General features: G+C 45.9%; 1 protein-coding gene across 2 annotated transcripts; it reads left to right on the top strand.

The window, feature by feature from the left end:
* The first annotated feature begins 320 nt into the window (after positions 1–320).
* On the top strand, positions 321–15,550 carry HNRNPUL2 (heterogeneous nuclear ribonucleoprotein U like 2). Of its 2 annotated transcripts, XM_002755433.7 has the most exons (14): positions 321–1,168; positions 3,381–3,516; positions 3,814–3,890; positions 4,082–4,221; positions 4,833–4,923; positions 5,022–5,134; positions 5,352–5,615; positions 5,781–5,903; positions 6,298–6,426; positions 7,514–7,682; positions 10,977–11,177; positions 12,231–12,304; positions 12,560–12,667; positions 12,789–15,550. In XM_002755433.7, the coding sequence occupies exons 1-14, from the start codon at positions 625–627 to the stop codon at positions 12,867–12,869; spliced, it is 2,250 nt and encodes a 749-aa protein (XP_002755479.4). In that variant the 5' UTR covers positions 321–624; the 3' UTR covers positions 12,870–15,550. The 2 variants fall into 2 exon arrangements, with proteins under 2 accessions (XP_002755479.4, XP_078197348.1); XM_078341222.1 differs by lacking the exon at positions 6,298–6,426.
* Positions 15,551–16,373: the final 823 nt, after the last annotated feature.

Here is a 16,373-nt window from a genome sequence, read left to right as displayed (position 1 = left end):
ACATTCTCTTCTGACCTTTTTTGTTGTTAATGCTGCAAGCACAAATAGTAGGGAAAAGGGGCTAGCGACCCCCAAAACGCGGCAGCGATTGGAAGTCAGACGGAAGTAAGGATGGTGGGAGGGGCATGGCGTCGGGGAGCTCCGGGCGGCTGCGCAGAACCCGCCAGCTAGAAGTACGGAAAGACCGGCGCGCACACGCTTCCGTGCTACGAGGCACTTGAGCGGCCGCCAGCCTTGCTCGTCTTGGACCCCACTGCGGCTGCGCGGTAAAAGCTTCGGCGGCGATTGGCCCGGGAGCGCCAGGGGGCGGGAGGAACTCCGTCGTCCTCCGCGAGCTCCTGCCCGCGGCTGGGGAACCGAGGGCCTGGAAGGGAAGCGGCTCCCCGCTGCGTTGTTTTGGGCTCCGTGAGCCGAAAGGGGGAGGGGAGAGGAAGGAGACGCTAACACTGCGCAGCGACACCGTGCACGGCCTCCACTCCTGCGTGCGTGCGCTCGCTTGCGCGGGCTCAGTGCTGGCGCGTGAGGCGGAGGCGGGCGGCGGCGGCGGCGGCGCTTGCGCGGTCGGGATCGGTCGACGGTTCGCAGGGGAGGAGGCGGCGGGAGGCGGAGGAGGCGGCGGCGGCGATGGAGGTGAAGCGGCTGAAAGTGACCGAGCTGCGGTCGGAGCTGCAGCGGCGGGGCCTGGACTCGCGCGGCCTCAAAGTGGATTTGGCGCAGCGGCTGCAAGAGGCGCTGGACGCCGAGATGCTCGAGGACGAGGCCGGCGGCGGCGGGGCCGGGCCCGGCGGGGCCTGCAAGGCGGAGCCTCGGCCTGTGGCCGCGTCGGGCGGCGGCCCGGGCGGGGACGAAGAGGAGGACGAAGAGGAGGAGGAGGAGGAGGAGGACGAGGAGGCGCTGCTTGAGGACGAGGACGAGGAGCCACCCCCTGCTCAGGCCTCGGGTCAGGCCGCGCAGCCGCCACCGGAGCCCCCGGAGGCGGCAGCCATGGAGGCCGCGGCGGAGCCCGATGCTTCCGAGAAGCCGGCGGAGGCCACAGCCGGGTCAGGTGGGGTAAATGGTGGCGAAGAGCAGGGCCTCGGCAAGGGGGATGAAGACGAACCCGAGGAGCGGAGCGGGGACGAGACGCCGGGATCCGAGGTGCCGGGTGACAAGGCCGCCGAGGAACAGGGTGAGGAGCTGGCAGCCGATCCCGGCTCCAACCTGCCGGCTGCGCCTGTGATCTAGCACCCCGCCCTGCACCACGGGGTCCGAGTCCTTGTTCTCGCTTGCCTGAAAGTGCAAGATTCCCATCGCTTCCTTTCATTCTCTATCCACCTGTCTGAGGGGTTAGGCCGCCTCTTGTGGCTTCACTTTTTGCAGGAGGAAGCTTCCTGCCTAACTTGGTTCCTTGGTGATAGTGGATAGTGATTTTGCGTGTGAGCTGTTTGCGAGCTACCTGTGGAACAGTCTCCCACGGTGCTTGTTACATTTTTCTTAGCTGAGAACGTGCTAAGCAGTTGGGGATTACACGGAGTGCTAGGCCCACAGTTAGAGGTTCGGGCCTTTGGGCTACTCTGACTGTTGACTTTTTCACTGTAAAGAAATGTTAAACAGAAATCGAAGTTCGTCAGAGTCCGCTCCGTCAAAAGCGTGTTGTTACCAGAGCTTGAGCCACAGAGAATCTGGAAATCTAACCTTACTCCTCTTTGAGCTGTAGGGGACAGCCTCTAGTGTAACAGTGTCGAGTTTAATAGTTAACCAGTGAAGAGAAAATTTTAATTTAGTGCATTTAGAGTTAGTTAACATTACTTGACTAGGGTTTTTAACTTGTTTGGATTATGATTAAATTTTAATTGTCCCACTGAGTCCATGGATGGGCATGTTTGTGGATTTGCTGAACACTTCGTACTACTAGCCTTTTACATTTCAGGTCTCTGGCTTCCTGAATGGTAATGATTGAGGTGCTTGTGTGTCCGTTGAGTAACCTTGTGGAAGAGGTGTGTTGTTGAATCACCCCAGGGAGTTAATGACCTTTCTCCTTTCTTTTGAAGTGATTGGTTAGAACTGATCCATGACACTGTGTGTCTGAGTAGGAAGGATAATTCTTACTATAAAGTGCGTTGCCGTAGTTCTTTTGTTAGTCCTTTTTTTAGGCCACTACCAAGAATCGTGGTATAATCGGAACCCATTGTACGGCAATCACATGCAACTTGCAGACTGTTTGTCCTGTGTCCTGGAACAAAAATCCCATTACATAACCTTTGACTTGTGTGTATCCCAAAGAGCAGATAAAAAAAAAAAACATTGAAGGATAGGCTGGGTGCGGTGGCTAACGCCTGTAATCCCTGCACTTTGAGAGGTGGAGGTGGGTGGATCACCTTAGGTCAGGGGTTCGAAACCAGCCTGGCCAACATGGTGAAACCCCGTTTCTACTAAAAATACAAAAAATTAGCTGGGTGTGATGGTGGACACCTATAATCCCAGTTACTTGGGAAACCGAGGTGGGAGAATGGCTTTAACCTGGGAGGCAGAGGTTGCAATGAGCGGAGATCTCACTACTGCACTCCAGCCTGGGCACAACAGAAGGAGACTCCGTCTCAAAAAAATAAAAATAAATAAAAATTGAAGGATAAAGGACTGCTTTAAAGAAACTATTATTAACAACTTTCTTAGTGTTGCAAAATACAAAATCCTAGGGGAAAACTCCAGGTTTTTTCTCGATTAGATATATAGATTGTTGCTAAATATACAACAACACCTATATGTGCAGTGTAGATGCAGTATTATTCATGTCTCTCTTGTGACTTAATGGTTTGCTCTTGCAACTTTCAGTAGACGTTCCTGATAAAAATACAGCTGTGTGTCATGCACTCGAGTCCATTTGCCAGGGAATAAAGCCATGGGTGGCTGTGCATTTGGTGCAGGAAAGGGAAATTAAAAAAAAAAAAATCAGGCTTCTCTGTATCGCAAAGTTGTAGAAAAGTGTTAGAAATACGTATTAAGTGCCTACCTTAAATCTAGATCTGAGAAGATTCAAAATTAAAATAACCTTTGAAGTTTTTTTTAGAGACCTAGAGGATTTTTTTTAATGTCATATTGATGGGGAAATCTGCAAGTTTGACCTGATTTAAGCAGATAAATTTAGAATGCAAAAATTTTCCAATTTTTATCTACTGCTTGACTGTAATTAGCCCATAATGTCCCTTTTTTAAAAAATAAAATCACAGCCAGTGACAGAAAGATAATCTTTAGAAATTAAATGATCTGTGAATGTAGTGGGAATAAGCTGGCTATTTTGATTATACAGATTCTCAGATTCCCCACTAGTGTCTTATTAGTTCTGAGCTTAATTCTACACTCTAGTATGAAAACTGCTGATTTTCTTTCCCTCCTTTTTGTAGGAGATGACCAAGATAGTGAAAAGTCAAAACCAGCAGGCTCAGATGGTGAGCGGCGGGGGGTAAAGAGACAGCGGGATGAGAAGGATGAACATGGCCGAGCTTACTATGAATTCCGAGAGGAGGCTTACCACAGCCGGTGAGGGAAACAGTCCCTTTCCTGGAAGGGAGTGTCTGCTCTGATTTTGGTATACCTGGTATTGACTGGAGAGACTGGAAGGAGGGTGGATTCAAAATGGAATAGGTTTTTATAGGCATGAGTTTTAGATTGCATATACCATGGAAGCTCCTATTACCCTTTCTCATTTGTTGAAAAAAGCTGTCTGCTGGGATTTGATATTCACTGATAGTTTTAAAATGGACGTAATGTCAAACACATACCTCTCAAAGAAGAGGGCTTTGTTTACATTGTGTTTCTTCTATTTCATATGTATAGCTCAAAGTCTCCACCGCCTCCTGAAGAAGAGGCAAAAGATGAGGAGGAGGATCAAACTCTTGTGAACCTGGACACGTGTATGTATAAGGCAGACAGATTGTGTTTTAACTAATCTCCTAAAAGTGATTTTGGAGATTAAAACTTCATAGCCCATAAATTCTATGAGCCTTTGTATCCACTTCAACAACTGGCTATACTTGTGCTCTGTTGGTGGCTTAAAAGTATTGGGCATTGGAGTAAACTGATTGCTTCTTTCTTTTCTTTCCAGATACCTCGGATCTGCATTTTCAAGTAAGCAAAGACCGCTATGGAGGGCAGCCACTTTTCTCAGAGAAGTTTCCCACCCTTTGGTCTGGGGCAAGGAGTACTTACGGAGTGACAAAGGGAAAAGTCTGCTTTGAGGCAAAGGTAGCTCATTAAGACCGTTCATTTATTCCTAGGTATTTATGGTTTTTAGAGAAAAAAAATTTTTTTTTTTTTGAGACAGAGTTACACTCTTGTTGCCCAGGCTGGAGTGCAGTGGTGCAATTTTGGCTCACTGCAATCTGTGCCTCCCAGGTTCAAGTGATTCTCCTACCTCAGCCTCCCTAGTAGCTGGGATTACAGGCATGTGCTACCATGCCTGACTAATTTTGTATTCTTAGTAGAGACAAGGTTTTTCCATGGTGGTCAGGCTGGTCTCGAACTCCTGACCTTACCTCACCTCAGGTGATCTGCCTGCCTCGGCCTCCTAAAGTGCTGGGATTACAGTATGAGCCACAGTGCCCGGCTGAGAAAAAAATACTGGACTTTTGTCCATCAGGCTTTTATTATTGCAGGTAGGGAAAAGCACCGTGCTTTAAACAGTAACCTTAGTTTCAGTAACCAAGAAATGAATCCCTAAGTTCAGTGACGGTTACTCTGATGTTAAGTTGTGATGATTGTTGTTTTCAGTTTGTATAAAAATCTTGTCTTTCTAACTCAGAGTTTGCTACTCAGTTGGTCACAGTATCTAATAATTCCCTTCTTGACTTGGCCAGGTAACCCAGAATCTCCCAATGAAAGAAGGCTGCACAGAGGTGTCTCTCCTTCGAGTTGGGTGGTCTGTTGATTTTTCTCGTCCACAGCTTGGTAAAGTTATTTTTTGACTTCCTCATTAGTGTTTACTACCATATTGCTTAATCTGTGGTAAGTTGGGATGTAGGGAACTAATTTGTTGACTGTTCCAGGTGAAGATGAATTCTCTTATGGTTTCGATGGACGAGGACTCAAGGCAGAAAACGGACAGTTTGAGGAATTTGGCCAGACTTTTGGGGAGAATGATGTTATTGGCTGCTTTGCTGTAAGTGCTCCTGAAAGCTGTGGGTCATAACAAGGAGTGGATAGAGGGCACCAGGAATTCACTTGTGTTTTCCATCAACTGCTGACTTTTATGCATTTGATGTATGGCTCACTTAGTTATGTGGTGCGGCAGTCTGTGTGAAAAAGATTAAATTGTATGGCTTAATCAGTCTCAAGCCTTGTCAGCCAGTAAGTGTTCTTGTCCTTTATCATTATAGAATTTTGAGACTGAAGAAGTAGAACTTTCCTTCTCCAAGAATGGAGCAGACCTAGGTGTGGCATTCCAGATCAACAAGGAATCCCTGGGAGACCGGGCCCTTCTACCCCATGTCCTCTGCAAAAATTGTGTTGTAGAATTAAACTTTGGTCAGAAGGAGGAGCCCTTCTTCCCACCACCAGAAGAGTTTGTGTTCATTCATGCTGTGCCTGTTGAGGAGCGTGTGCGCACTGCAGTTCCTCCCAAGACCATAGAGGAATGTGAGGTATACCAAACATTTAGGGTGCGTACTTTGCAGTGGTGGGTGCATGTGCACTCCCAGGTCTCAAAACGTTACCAAATGGGAATGGGGAGGATGTTCTTAAATTGGATTTGATAAACATGACCCTCACTTATTTTTCATTGTACTTCTGGTTCTTTTTATTTGCAGGTGATTCTGATGGTGGGACTACCTGGATCTGGAAAGACCCAGTGGGCACTGAAATACGCAAAAGAAAACCCTGAGAAAAGATACAATGTCCTGGGAGCTGAGACTGTGCTCAATCAAATGAGGGTAAGTTGCTGTTGGGGATTCATCAGATACAGTGTTTGCTCTTCAGATACCAAGAGATCTTACAACCTATCTTCAGTGGAGAGTTAGTCTCAAGTGTCCGAAAACAAGGGTCCCACAAATAGAGAAATGAAATTTTCTCTATATATGTTTTAGGTGGATTGATCTTGTTTGTTTGTTTTCTCTGCTGTGCTGTTAAATTTCTGAAAGCAGGTAGGATCTGAAGTACATCCAGGTTAAGACTGGAAATGACTACTGCAGAAAATAGACAACATTCACAGCACTGAAGAATAGGAAGGGAGTGATATAATAGATTCAGTATTTAAAGAGGTGACATTTACCAATAACTTGTTATATGACCTGTGGTTTTTTTTTCACTTCCTCTCAAACTAATCAGATGAAGGGGCCCGAAGAGCCAGAGATGGACCCCAAAAGCCGAGACCTTTTAGTTCAGCAAGCCTCCCAGTGCCTTAGTAAGCTGGTCCAGATTGCTTCCCGGACAAAGAGGAACTTTATTCTTGATCAGGTACTAACCTGATAAAATTGCTTAGAGTCAGGGTGTGGTGTGTATATAAAGAGAGACTGGGCTGGACGCAGTGGCTCACGTCTGTTAATCCCAGCACTTTGGGAGGCCAAGGTGGGTGGATCACAAGGTCAGGAGGTCGAGACCAGCCTGGTTAACATGATGAAACCCCATTTCTACTAAAAATTAAAAAAATTAACCAGGTATAGTGGCACGCGCCTGTAATCCCAGCTACTCAGAAGGCTGAGGCGCAGGAAAATTGCTTGAACCTGGGAGATGGAGGTTGCAGCAAGCCAAGAGATCACACCACTGCACTCCATCCTGGGTGACAGAGTGAGACTCTTTCTCAAAAAAAGAGAGAGAGAGACTGAATTAAGGAACAGAATCAGCTTACTAATTATGACCATCTGGTTGTGTGTTGTGGTTGCAATGTTTTTTGAACTCAGAGGTACCCCTAATTAGTGTTTTTACCTAAGAATATATGGACCTAGGCTATAAAACATGTAATAAAGACGATGGAAAGAGTTGGAGCTTATTTGAATTCCTGGCTCCACCACTTACTAGGTTTGTGATCTTGGATAAGCCCCTTATTCTCTCTGAACTTCAATTTTCCTGGTGAGCAAAACAGGATAATACCTGTCACATAATTTGAAAACTTAAAGAAGATAATGTATGTTGCCATCTTATCTTATGTCTGAGTTATCAAAGATACTGAATCTTTTTTTTTTTTTTTTTTTTTTTCTTGAGACGGAGTCTTGCTTAGCCACCCAGGCTGGAGTGCAGAGGCACGATCTTGGCTCAGTGCAACCACTGTCTCCCAGGTTCAAGTGATTCTCCCATCTCAGCCTCCAAAGTAGCTGGATTACAGGCACCCACCATCATGCCTGGCTAATTTTTGTATTTAGTAGAGATGGGGTTTTACCATGTTGGCCAGGCTGGTCTTGAACTCCTGACCTCAGGTGATCCACCTGCCTCCCAAAGTGCTAGGATTACAGATGTGAGCCACTGCACCTGGCTGATATTGAGTCTTTTGGTTATATTTGAGTGATAATTTTTCTCTCGAAACATCAGTTATTCCTCCTGTTTCTAGTGTAATGTATACAATTCTGGCCAACGGCGGAAGCTATTGCTGTTCAAGACCTTCTCTCGGAAAGTGGTGGTGGTTGTCCCTAATGAGGAAGATTGGAAGAAGAGGCTGGAGTTGAGAAAGGAAGTAGAGGGAGATGATGTGCCTGAATCTATAATGCTGGAGATGAAAGGTGGGTGTCTTAGTCCCTCCATTTTCTGCTGCTGTAACAGAATACGATAGACTTCATAACTTATAAATAATAGAGGTTTATTTCCCTTGTGGTTCTAAAGGCTGGGAAGTCTTAAGAGCACAGCACTGGCATCTGGTGAGGTCCTTCTTGCTGCATCATTCCATGGCAGGAGGGCAAAAGGCAAGAGGGCACATGTGAGGGAACTTGTTTTTATTACAAAGCAACTCTTGCAATAATGGCATTAATCTGTTCATGAGGATGGAGCCCCCATGACAAATCATATTAAAAGTCTCACCCTCTCAACACTTATACTTTGAGGGGACATAATTCAAACCATAGCAGTAGGCTAAAATTGTACTAGAGATGTTATCTCTGGTCATTGCACACCTTATTGGGGCCTCTTAGCACTTGGAGTGACACTATACATCTAAGATATAAATCTGAAGAGGAACTTAATAGTTGTGAGCACTTGTAGATGAATGAGCAGAGAGAAGCAATAACCCTTGACTCATTATTTTTTTGTTCGTTTTGTTTTTTTGTTTTGTTTGGTTTTGTTTTGAGACAGAGTCTCACCTTGTTGCCCAGCCTGGAGTGCAGTGGTGTGATCTTGGGTCATCGCACCCGCCACTTCCTAGGTTCAAACAGTCCTCACCTCCAATTCCCATGGCTGAGATTACAGGCGTGTGCCAATGCCTAGCTAAATTTTGTGTTTTTAGTAGAGGTGGGGTTTCACCATGTTGCCCAGGCTGGTCTTGAACTCCTGACTTCAGGTGATCTGCCCTCCTTGATCTCCCAGAGTGCCGAGATTACAGGTGTGAGCCCTGGTGCCCAGCTGCCTTGACTCATTTTGGAGAAGATACATAAAGGGAAATAGAGATATAAAACCATAGGATAATTTAAACTTAAGGGAGAGGCTTCCTTCAGTCAGTTATCCAATAGGTAAATATTTCTGGCACGTCTACTACTTATGTAACACTGTCCTAGACATAGGAAAATAGTATAGCAAATGAAGCTCAGCCGGGCACAGTGGCTCACATCTGTAATCCCAGCACTTTGGGAGGCTGAGGTGGGCAGATCACCTGAGGTCAGAAGTTTGAGACCAGCCTGGGCAACATGATGAAACCCCATTTCTACTAAAAATATAAAAAATATCCAGGCACGGTGGTGCACGCCTGTAATCCCAGCGATGTGGGAGGCTGAGGTAGAAGAATCACTTGAAAGCAGGAGGCGAAGGTTGCAGTGAGCTGAGATTGCAACACTGCACTCCAGCCTGGGTAACAGAGTGAGACAGTGTCTTAGGGAAGAAAAGAAAAGAAGAAATGAAGTTCAGCTTCCTGGAATTTATATTCCATGAAAGCAGGGAGAGAGTTTTTTGGTGAGACGGAGTTTTGCTCTTGTCTCCCAGGCTGGAATGCAATGGTGTGATCTTGGCTTACTGCAGCCTCCGCCTCCCAGGTTCAAGCGATTCTCCTGTCTAAGTCTCCCGAATAGCTGGGATTACTCAGCTGTTTTTGTATTAATACAGACTGGGGTTGGCCGCCACCATGCCAGGCTAATTTTTGTATTAGTATAGATGGGGTTTCATCATGTTGGCCAGGCTGGTCTCGAACTCCCAGTCTCAGGTGATCTGCCCACCTCAGCCTCCGTAAGTGCTGGGATTACAGGCATGAGCCACTGCGCCTGGCCCTGCCATATTTTCATGTAAACCGTAATAATCTCCCTGCAGCTGGGCATGGTGACTCACACCTGTAATCCCAGCACTTTGGGAGGCCAAGGCAGGTGGATCATCTGAGGTCAGGAGTTTGAGACCAGCCTGACCAACATGGAGAAACCATGTCTCTACTTTGAAAAAAATACAAAATTAGCCTGGCATGGTGGTGCATGCCTGTAATCCCAGCTACTCGGGAGGCTGAGGCAGGAGAATCCCTTGAACCCAGAAGCTGAAGGTTGCAGTGAGCTGAGATCATGCCACTTAACTCGAGCTTGGGTGACAGAGCAAGACTCTGTCTTCCAAAAAAAAAAGGAAGATAAAATGTGGCAGTTGGAATGAATGATCTCATTGGTATAACTTGATTTCTGGTATCACATTATGTTTGTGTTCTGTTTTGTTCATTTGGCTGAAATCCGTAATGAAATACGTAAACCAGAGACAAGGTTTATAAAAGAAAGAAATATTAATAAGAAATATTAACATTAACTATTAATATTTTGATCGATCCTCCTTTCTACTCTTCCCTTAAAAATGTGATTTTTCTCCTTGCTGCCTTTAGTTCCTGACATCCCCCCTGCTTTATCAGCTACTCGTTCTTCAAATTCTGATAATTCCCAGGCATGGGAACTAATTTGCACATGTATGAGGCAGATCCTCAGAGTTTACTCAGAATGAACTATGCTAGTCCATAACTCATACTTAGGCATTCAGAGAAATATAGGTCAGTTTTATAAAACTGAGGGCCAGCTGGATTCATGTAAGAATCATGAGAGCCCCATTGAACTGAATTTCCACTGGGACTCAGCTTCTGAACTTCATATCCAGGGACTGGCAGATGTGGTGTTGGCCTATCATGGACAGGTGGTAAATGAGAGCCCTTCTACTCTCATCTTCTCCTTGTATAGATGAGCAGATACCTTTATGCTTGGGTCAGTTTCTCATTGAGTCTGTTTTCTGTCGCTGAAGTTCGAGTGCAGTGGCACGATCTCAGCTCATTATAACCTCAGTCTCCCGAGTAGCTGGGATTCCAGGCGCCTGCCACCACGCCCAGCTAATCTTTGTATTTTTAATAGAGCTGGGGTTTCACCATGTTGGCCAGGCTGGTCTCGAACTCCTGACTTGAAGCAGTCTGCTTGCCTCAGCCTTTCAGAGTGCTGGGATTATAGGTGTGAGCAATCTGCCTGCACCTGGCTATCATTGAGTCTCTTTAAAATGTCATTTCTTAGCACCTGACTAACACCAAAACTTTCTCAGTTACTTTTAGCTTCTGGTTTACTTGCTTCTGTCCTGATAAGAAACCTTAACCCAGTTCACTCTTAATTTGTTATAGATGACTTGAAAACTTGTAAATCTGCAGTTTACAGATAGCTCTTTGCCTGGGTCTGTTACAATTTAGGGAAAACTTAGAGTAGAAAAAGTTAATATCATTATTTAGATACGAGTGGGTATGAACCTAGCACATGTTTGTGCAGTAATAGGTGAGGCATAGAAAGTCATATGCTTCTTGTAGTAGAGTTTTCATAATGAGTTCTTACCCATCTATGCACTTTTCAGGCCCACAAGCTTCTCTCTTACTCTTATAGCCAACTTCTCTCTGCCTGAAAAATGCGACTATATGGATGAAGTGACATATGGGGAGCTGGAAAAGGAGGAAGCTCAGCCCATTGTCACTAAGTACAAGGAGGAGGCAAGGAAGCTACTGCCCCCCTCCGAGAAGCGGACAAACCGCCGAAACAACCGAAACAAGCGTAACCGGCAGAACCGAAGTCGGGGCCAAGGCTATGGTGAGTCCTGGGGACCTGCCAGCCCCCTGTCTCAGTCCATTCTCTGTGCTTAGTACAGCAAGATGTGCAAGGGAAGGCCAAGGAAACCAAGTCAGGCCATTAACAGGAAGTGCCTTCTTCATGGAGCTTATTTCTTCCTGTGTTCTTTATCCCCACATTTTTCTTGTGCTTTTTTCTTAATTCTTCAACAACAAAAATCCTCTTGTTAAAAAAAGGGCTACTTTTCGCCAGAAGTATTTGTTTCTCTGAAAAGCGGTGTTTCGGCTTTCTCATCTATCTAGTTTTCATTTTAACATATGGGTTCCCAGTATCACTGTTCCCATCTATCTGAAGGATTTATGCAGTGAAAATCAGTCTCATCTTCAGTTTTCTTGCTGCTCTGTCATTTCAGTTAACCTAACTATATAGACCAGAAACTGAATGCTTTATTCAGTATTTTTTTGGGGGGGCTGGGGAGGTTACCAAACAAGTTAGGCTATTAGTAGAATTAATTTTCCCCCGAATGTCTAGTTTGTCAGTTAAAACCCCAGTGTGCCTTCATGTTCTTTAAAAATGTGTATGTATGTGTGTGTGTAACTGTTAAGTCAGCAGAATTTTCAAGTGCCTGGTATGTGCTAGGTACTGGAAATGTGACAGTTCCTGCCCTTGAGGAGCTGATTACAGAGACTTTGTTTCTTTTGTATAAACTGATAGGTATGGGTTATATGATATCTGAAATCCCTTCCAGGGTTGAAAGTCTGTGAGTCTATGAATGGCAGTTTTTCCTTATGTTCTAACTCTGCCATGTATCCTTTTGCCATCTTAAATGTTTTGCAGGAATTGGGGAGCTTCAAAAGCAAGGTGGCTTGGTTTTCTTGTGTCTCTATTCCTCTGCCTTCCCCCCTCAGACTTTTTAAAAGCTCCTGGCTGGTGCTTTAACATGTGTGAGCCTGGCCAAAGCAGGCCTCTTATTCCCCCAGAATTGCCTTTGGCTCCGACTTTTTGATTTCCACCCAGATGTGGAGCCAGGACCCCATGCCAGCTGTCTGAGCGCGCTCTCCATTTCTCTTCCAGTGGGCGGGCAGCGCCGAGGCTACGACAACCGGGCCTACGGGCAGCAGTACTGGGGGCAGCCTGGAAACAGAGGGGTGAGTGCAGCTCTCCTTCTGCTCCTCACTCTGGGCTGTGAGAGCCATTCCTATTGGCTTGGGGGAGCAGAGCGGTTTGGGCTGTTTTCTTAGGGCTTAGGGTTTTGCCCATATAATATGTTCTGGAAGATTTACTCTGGGAAAATTAAACCTATTTATAATATCAAGCTAAGATGTGTCCTATTTAAAAGGGGGTAGCAGTGGGTCATGCTGCTGAAAACTCATAAATCTTCACTCGTTTTTTTCCTTTCTCAGGGTTACCGTAATTTCTATGATCGATACAGGGGAGACTATGATCGATTTTACGGGCGAGATTATGAGTACAACAGATACAGAGACTATTACAGACAATACAATCGGGATGTGAGTATCTTCTTGGGATAGACACAGGGTGAAGGGGGGCAGGAGCAGAAGGATGAATGTTGTGCCTCTTCATCCTTAGCCAGCTCTGGCTCCGAGTGATGGGGTTTCCCCTCTCTTCTAGTGGCAGAGTTACTACTACCACCACCCCCAGGACAGAGACCGATACTACAGGAACTACTACGGTTACCAAGGGTATCGGTGAAGCCCCTGCCATGGTCACCTGTCAGCCATGAAGCTGAATCTCTGGGGGTGCCAGGCACCCCCCCCAAAACACAACCAAGGAAAACGGGCTGTCGGGGTGGGGCTGAGCTGCCGGGGAGGGGTGGTGGGGGGGAGGGTGCTCAAGCAGGGGTGGGGGAGGGGGGAGGTGGAAACAAACAACAAAACTGTACATTTTTTTTAAAGTTTGTTGAAAAGAATATTGTCTTATTCTATAAAACATTTCAAACCTAGTTAGAGATTTGTAATCAAAGAACATTTGCGCAGAAAGCAACACTTAGGGCTGCCTGTTCTATACCCTGCAGTCAGACAGGAAGAGAACTGAAAATGGCACCCTTCTGACACTCTGAGGCAGCTGGACTGGCAGCCAAGTAAAGGAGAGTGATGAGATGGTGTGGGGAGGGTAGGGAGGCAGCATGAGAGTGCTCTCCACAGCAGGTCGGAGCAGGCAGGAGTGGGGACAGAGGGAGAGCTTGTGACGGGGGCAGTGAAAATAAACGATTGGCTCTTATCAATCACTTGCACCAACTAACGGTTTGTATTTTCTTTACCGACCTTTCCCTTTTGGGATATTTGGTCTGGTGGGCTGGGAGGCTTACAGTGTCCCAACTCTCCATTTTCCTGTGCCTTTGTTCTGTTTGGCTGAGGCATGGAGACTGCCAGTGGGTGGTTCTGTTATACAGGATTCCCAGGCCAAGGAAGCCTGAGGACTGTCCTTGATTGCAGAGCAGAATAGCCTGCCCCCCTACACACCCATAGATTAATTCCCATAAAAGCTTGGGGAGAATGGGATTGCAGCCGTCAGCCTGCAGGTTGTGATTTGCCAGTCTATAGTCTCTGTCTTCCAAAGTTGAGAGAGGTGGGAGGTTTCTGAAATCATCCCTGTTAGAGTGTCTGTCCTCTTACAGTGTGAGAGAAGTTCGTTTCTCAGGGTTTCAGCTCACACGGAAACACGGCAGGATTCTTTTCACTGCAATGGGATATGTATATAGGTGAATCCTGTGGTGTGGGCTCCCAGGCCCAGGTGCTGAGAATAGCAACTAGCAACTATTTTCTACAGTGTGGAGGGCTCCTGCCCTGCTGTTTTTTTTGATACACAGGTTGAGAGTGAATAGAAGAGGGGAGGGTGGGGGGTGGGAGGCGGCTCACTGGGGCTGCTGAACCTTGGGAAGAGTGAGTGTGAAAGTGTGTAAATGTGTGTATGAAAGAGAGCACCCCTTCCTGTCTTCTAGAAACAAGATTCCTTTTGGGGTGCTTTCCCTGTGTGTCCCCAGAGAGGCCTCTAGCCAAGAGACTTGAGTTGGGATGGTTTTGTTTGTGACTTTACCGGTATCCTCCCAGTTCTTGATAGAGAGCTGTAGGTTGCTGGGTTTGAGAATATGGGTGGGATATGGAATGCTCTTTCAATGTCTAGCCTCAGTTTTCATTCATCCTCCTGTTCAGCACTGTGTCAGCCAAGAGCTTACTCAGCAGACACCACATATAGCAGTACTTTCTAGTGAGAGAAAATCTGGATTGTGCTACTAGAAAATGCTTCACTTCCATTTCCTCACCTGGGCAGTTCTCTGTTTAAAATTTTGTGCTGATTTGATCTTCCTCTCCTCCTCCCACTGTTACTGCCATACAGCCCTTGTTCAGGTGTACAGACCCTTATTCTGGCTGTCTAATGTCCCTGTCTGTCATGACACACCCTTCCGCCCAACTACCTCTGACCCCAAGGCAGGAACAGGGGGCTGGTAGGAGATAAGTTTGCTTACTCATAATCATGTCCTTTCTCTTGGTATCTGCTTCCCTGAGGTGCCCTCAAATGAGTTTGTGTGTGGCAGTGGGTGGAATGATTGCATGAATTTTTCTGTAATACATTAACTTTGTATTATTACTATTATTATTAAGGGAGTTTGAGAAAGCTTTGCTTATAATGTCAAGGCAAGGAGGTAAAAACTGGAGCCCAAAGAAATTCCCTTAGGGCAAGATTATATTAGAAAACAATTTCCTGTGGTAGTGGCTGCCACCCCTTTTCAGATATTTAGTCCTGCAAATAGCATCTTTCTTGTGGTCTGTGACATGGACAGGGTTGCTAGGGCCCTCAGGGGCAAGGGGACTAAATTGAATCAGGTTGGGTTTATTTTCCAGCAGGGGTTCAGGGAGGTACTCGCTGTTGATATTTGACACTAGAAAGTCATCTTTTTTACAAAGCTGTTTTTCTAGGTGGGTAGAAAGTGAAACTGCCACATCCTTGTTGGTTTAGTCCAAGAGATCACTTGCAACAACAGTAGATGTCTGGGTTTTGTTTCTGTCTTTTTATTATGAAAAAAAACTATGTTAAGGGGGGAAATGTGGATTATGGCAACCAGAGGAATCCTTAGCCTTGTTTTCCTTAGAAGACTTGTTTAGTGTTTTATCAGAAGTCTGTTGTAGCTGTAGACGGAAAAGCTTGTGAGAAAAACAAACACCACATGGAGCCTGTAAATGTTTTTGCACAACTTGTAAAGCATTCTTGGAAGTGGCCAGTAAAAAAGGGTTTTACCATTTTAAAAAAATGTAACTGTGTCATTGTTTACATCTGTAACTTTTTCCTCCCCGGTTCTCATTACACCATTCTGGCGATAATGTAGGCAAAGTAGCTTCCAGTTTTAGAATAAATAACCATTTGGATTGAATTCACCCAATCTCCTGTGGCTGCACTGACTGGGGCGGAGGGTGTCATTGGGTTATTTATTCATTTTTTAATGCTTCTTTCTCAGGTTGCATGGGTTCCAACCAAGGAGGGCTCTCTTCTTGCATGGTGGCTGCCATTCCCTCCCTGTTCTGCCTGCCTTCACATGGGAGCCAGCCATGCAGTCACTTGATGTGGGTGGGTGGTTATTAGTCTGTTTAGTGCTTGCTTAGGCCAAGAGTCAAGCCATTGAAGTGCAAGAAAATAAATTATAACTCATGACCTCTGTATTTGGCCTATGCAAAAACCAGTTGGATGCTCGAAGTTAAATGTTAAGTTCTATTTGTGGAGCCAAATAATTATATTCATGAGTAATTACTGCTAGGGGAAAAGGCCTCATTCAACAGAAGTTTGCTGAGGGTTGTTTTCTAGTGAATTTGGAGAATGAGAAGGTAACTTAAATTTACAACATCCCGCTCTGTTGCCCAGGCCGTAGTGCAGTGGCAGGATCTTGGCTCACCACAACCTCCACCTCCTGGGTTCAAGCAATTCTTCTGCCTCAGCCTCCTGAGTAGCTGGGACTACAGGTGTGTGCCACCATGCCTGGCTAATTTTTTTTTTTTTTTTTTTTTTAGTAGAGACGGTTTCACCTTATTGGCCAGGCTGATCTTGAACTCCTGACCTCGTGATCTGCCCACCTCAGCCTCCCAAAGTGCTGGTATTAGAGGCATGAGCCACCGTGCCCAGCCACCATTACATTATTAACAATGAACTAATCCTAAGGGCAGTTTCTAATAAATGGTCAGGGTCTTAAAGCTGAGATAACACAGG

The sequence above is a fragment of the Callithrix jacchus genome, chromosome 10, assembly GCF_049354715.1.
Source record: "Callithrix jacchus isolate 240 chromosome 10, calJac240_pri, whole genome shotgun sequence".
NCBI lineage: Eukaryota > Metazoa > Chordata > Mammalia > Primates > Cebidae > Callithrix > Callithrix jacchus.
This window is presented reverse-complemented; position numbering and strand designations above follow the sequence as displayed.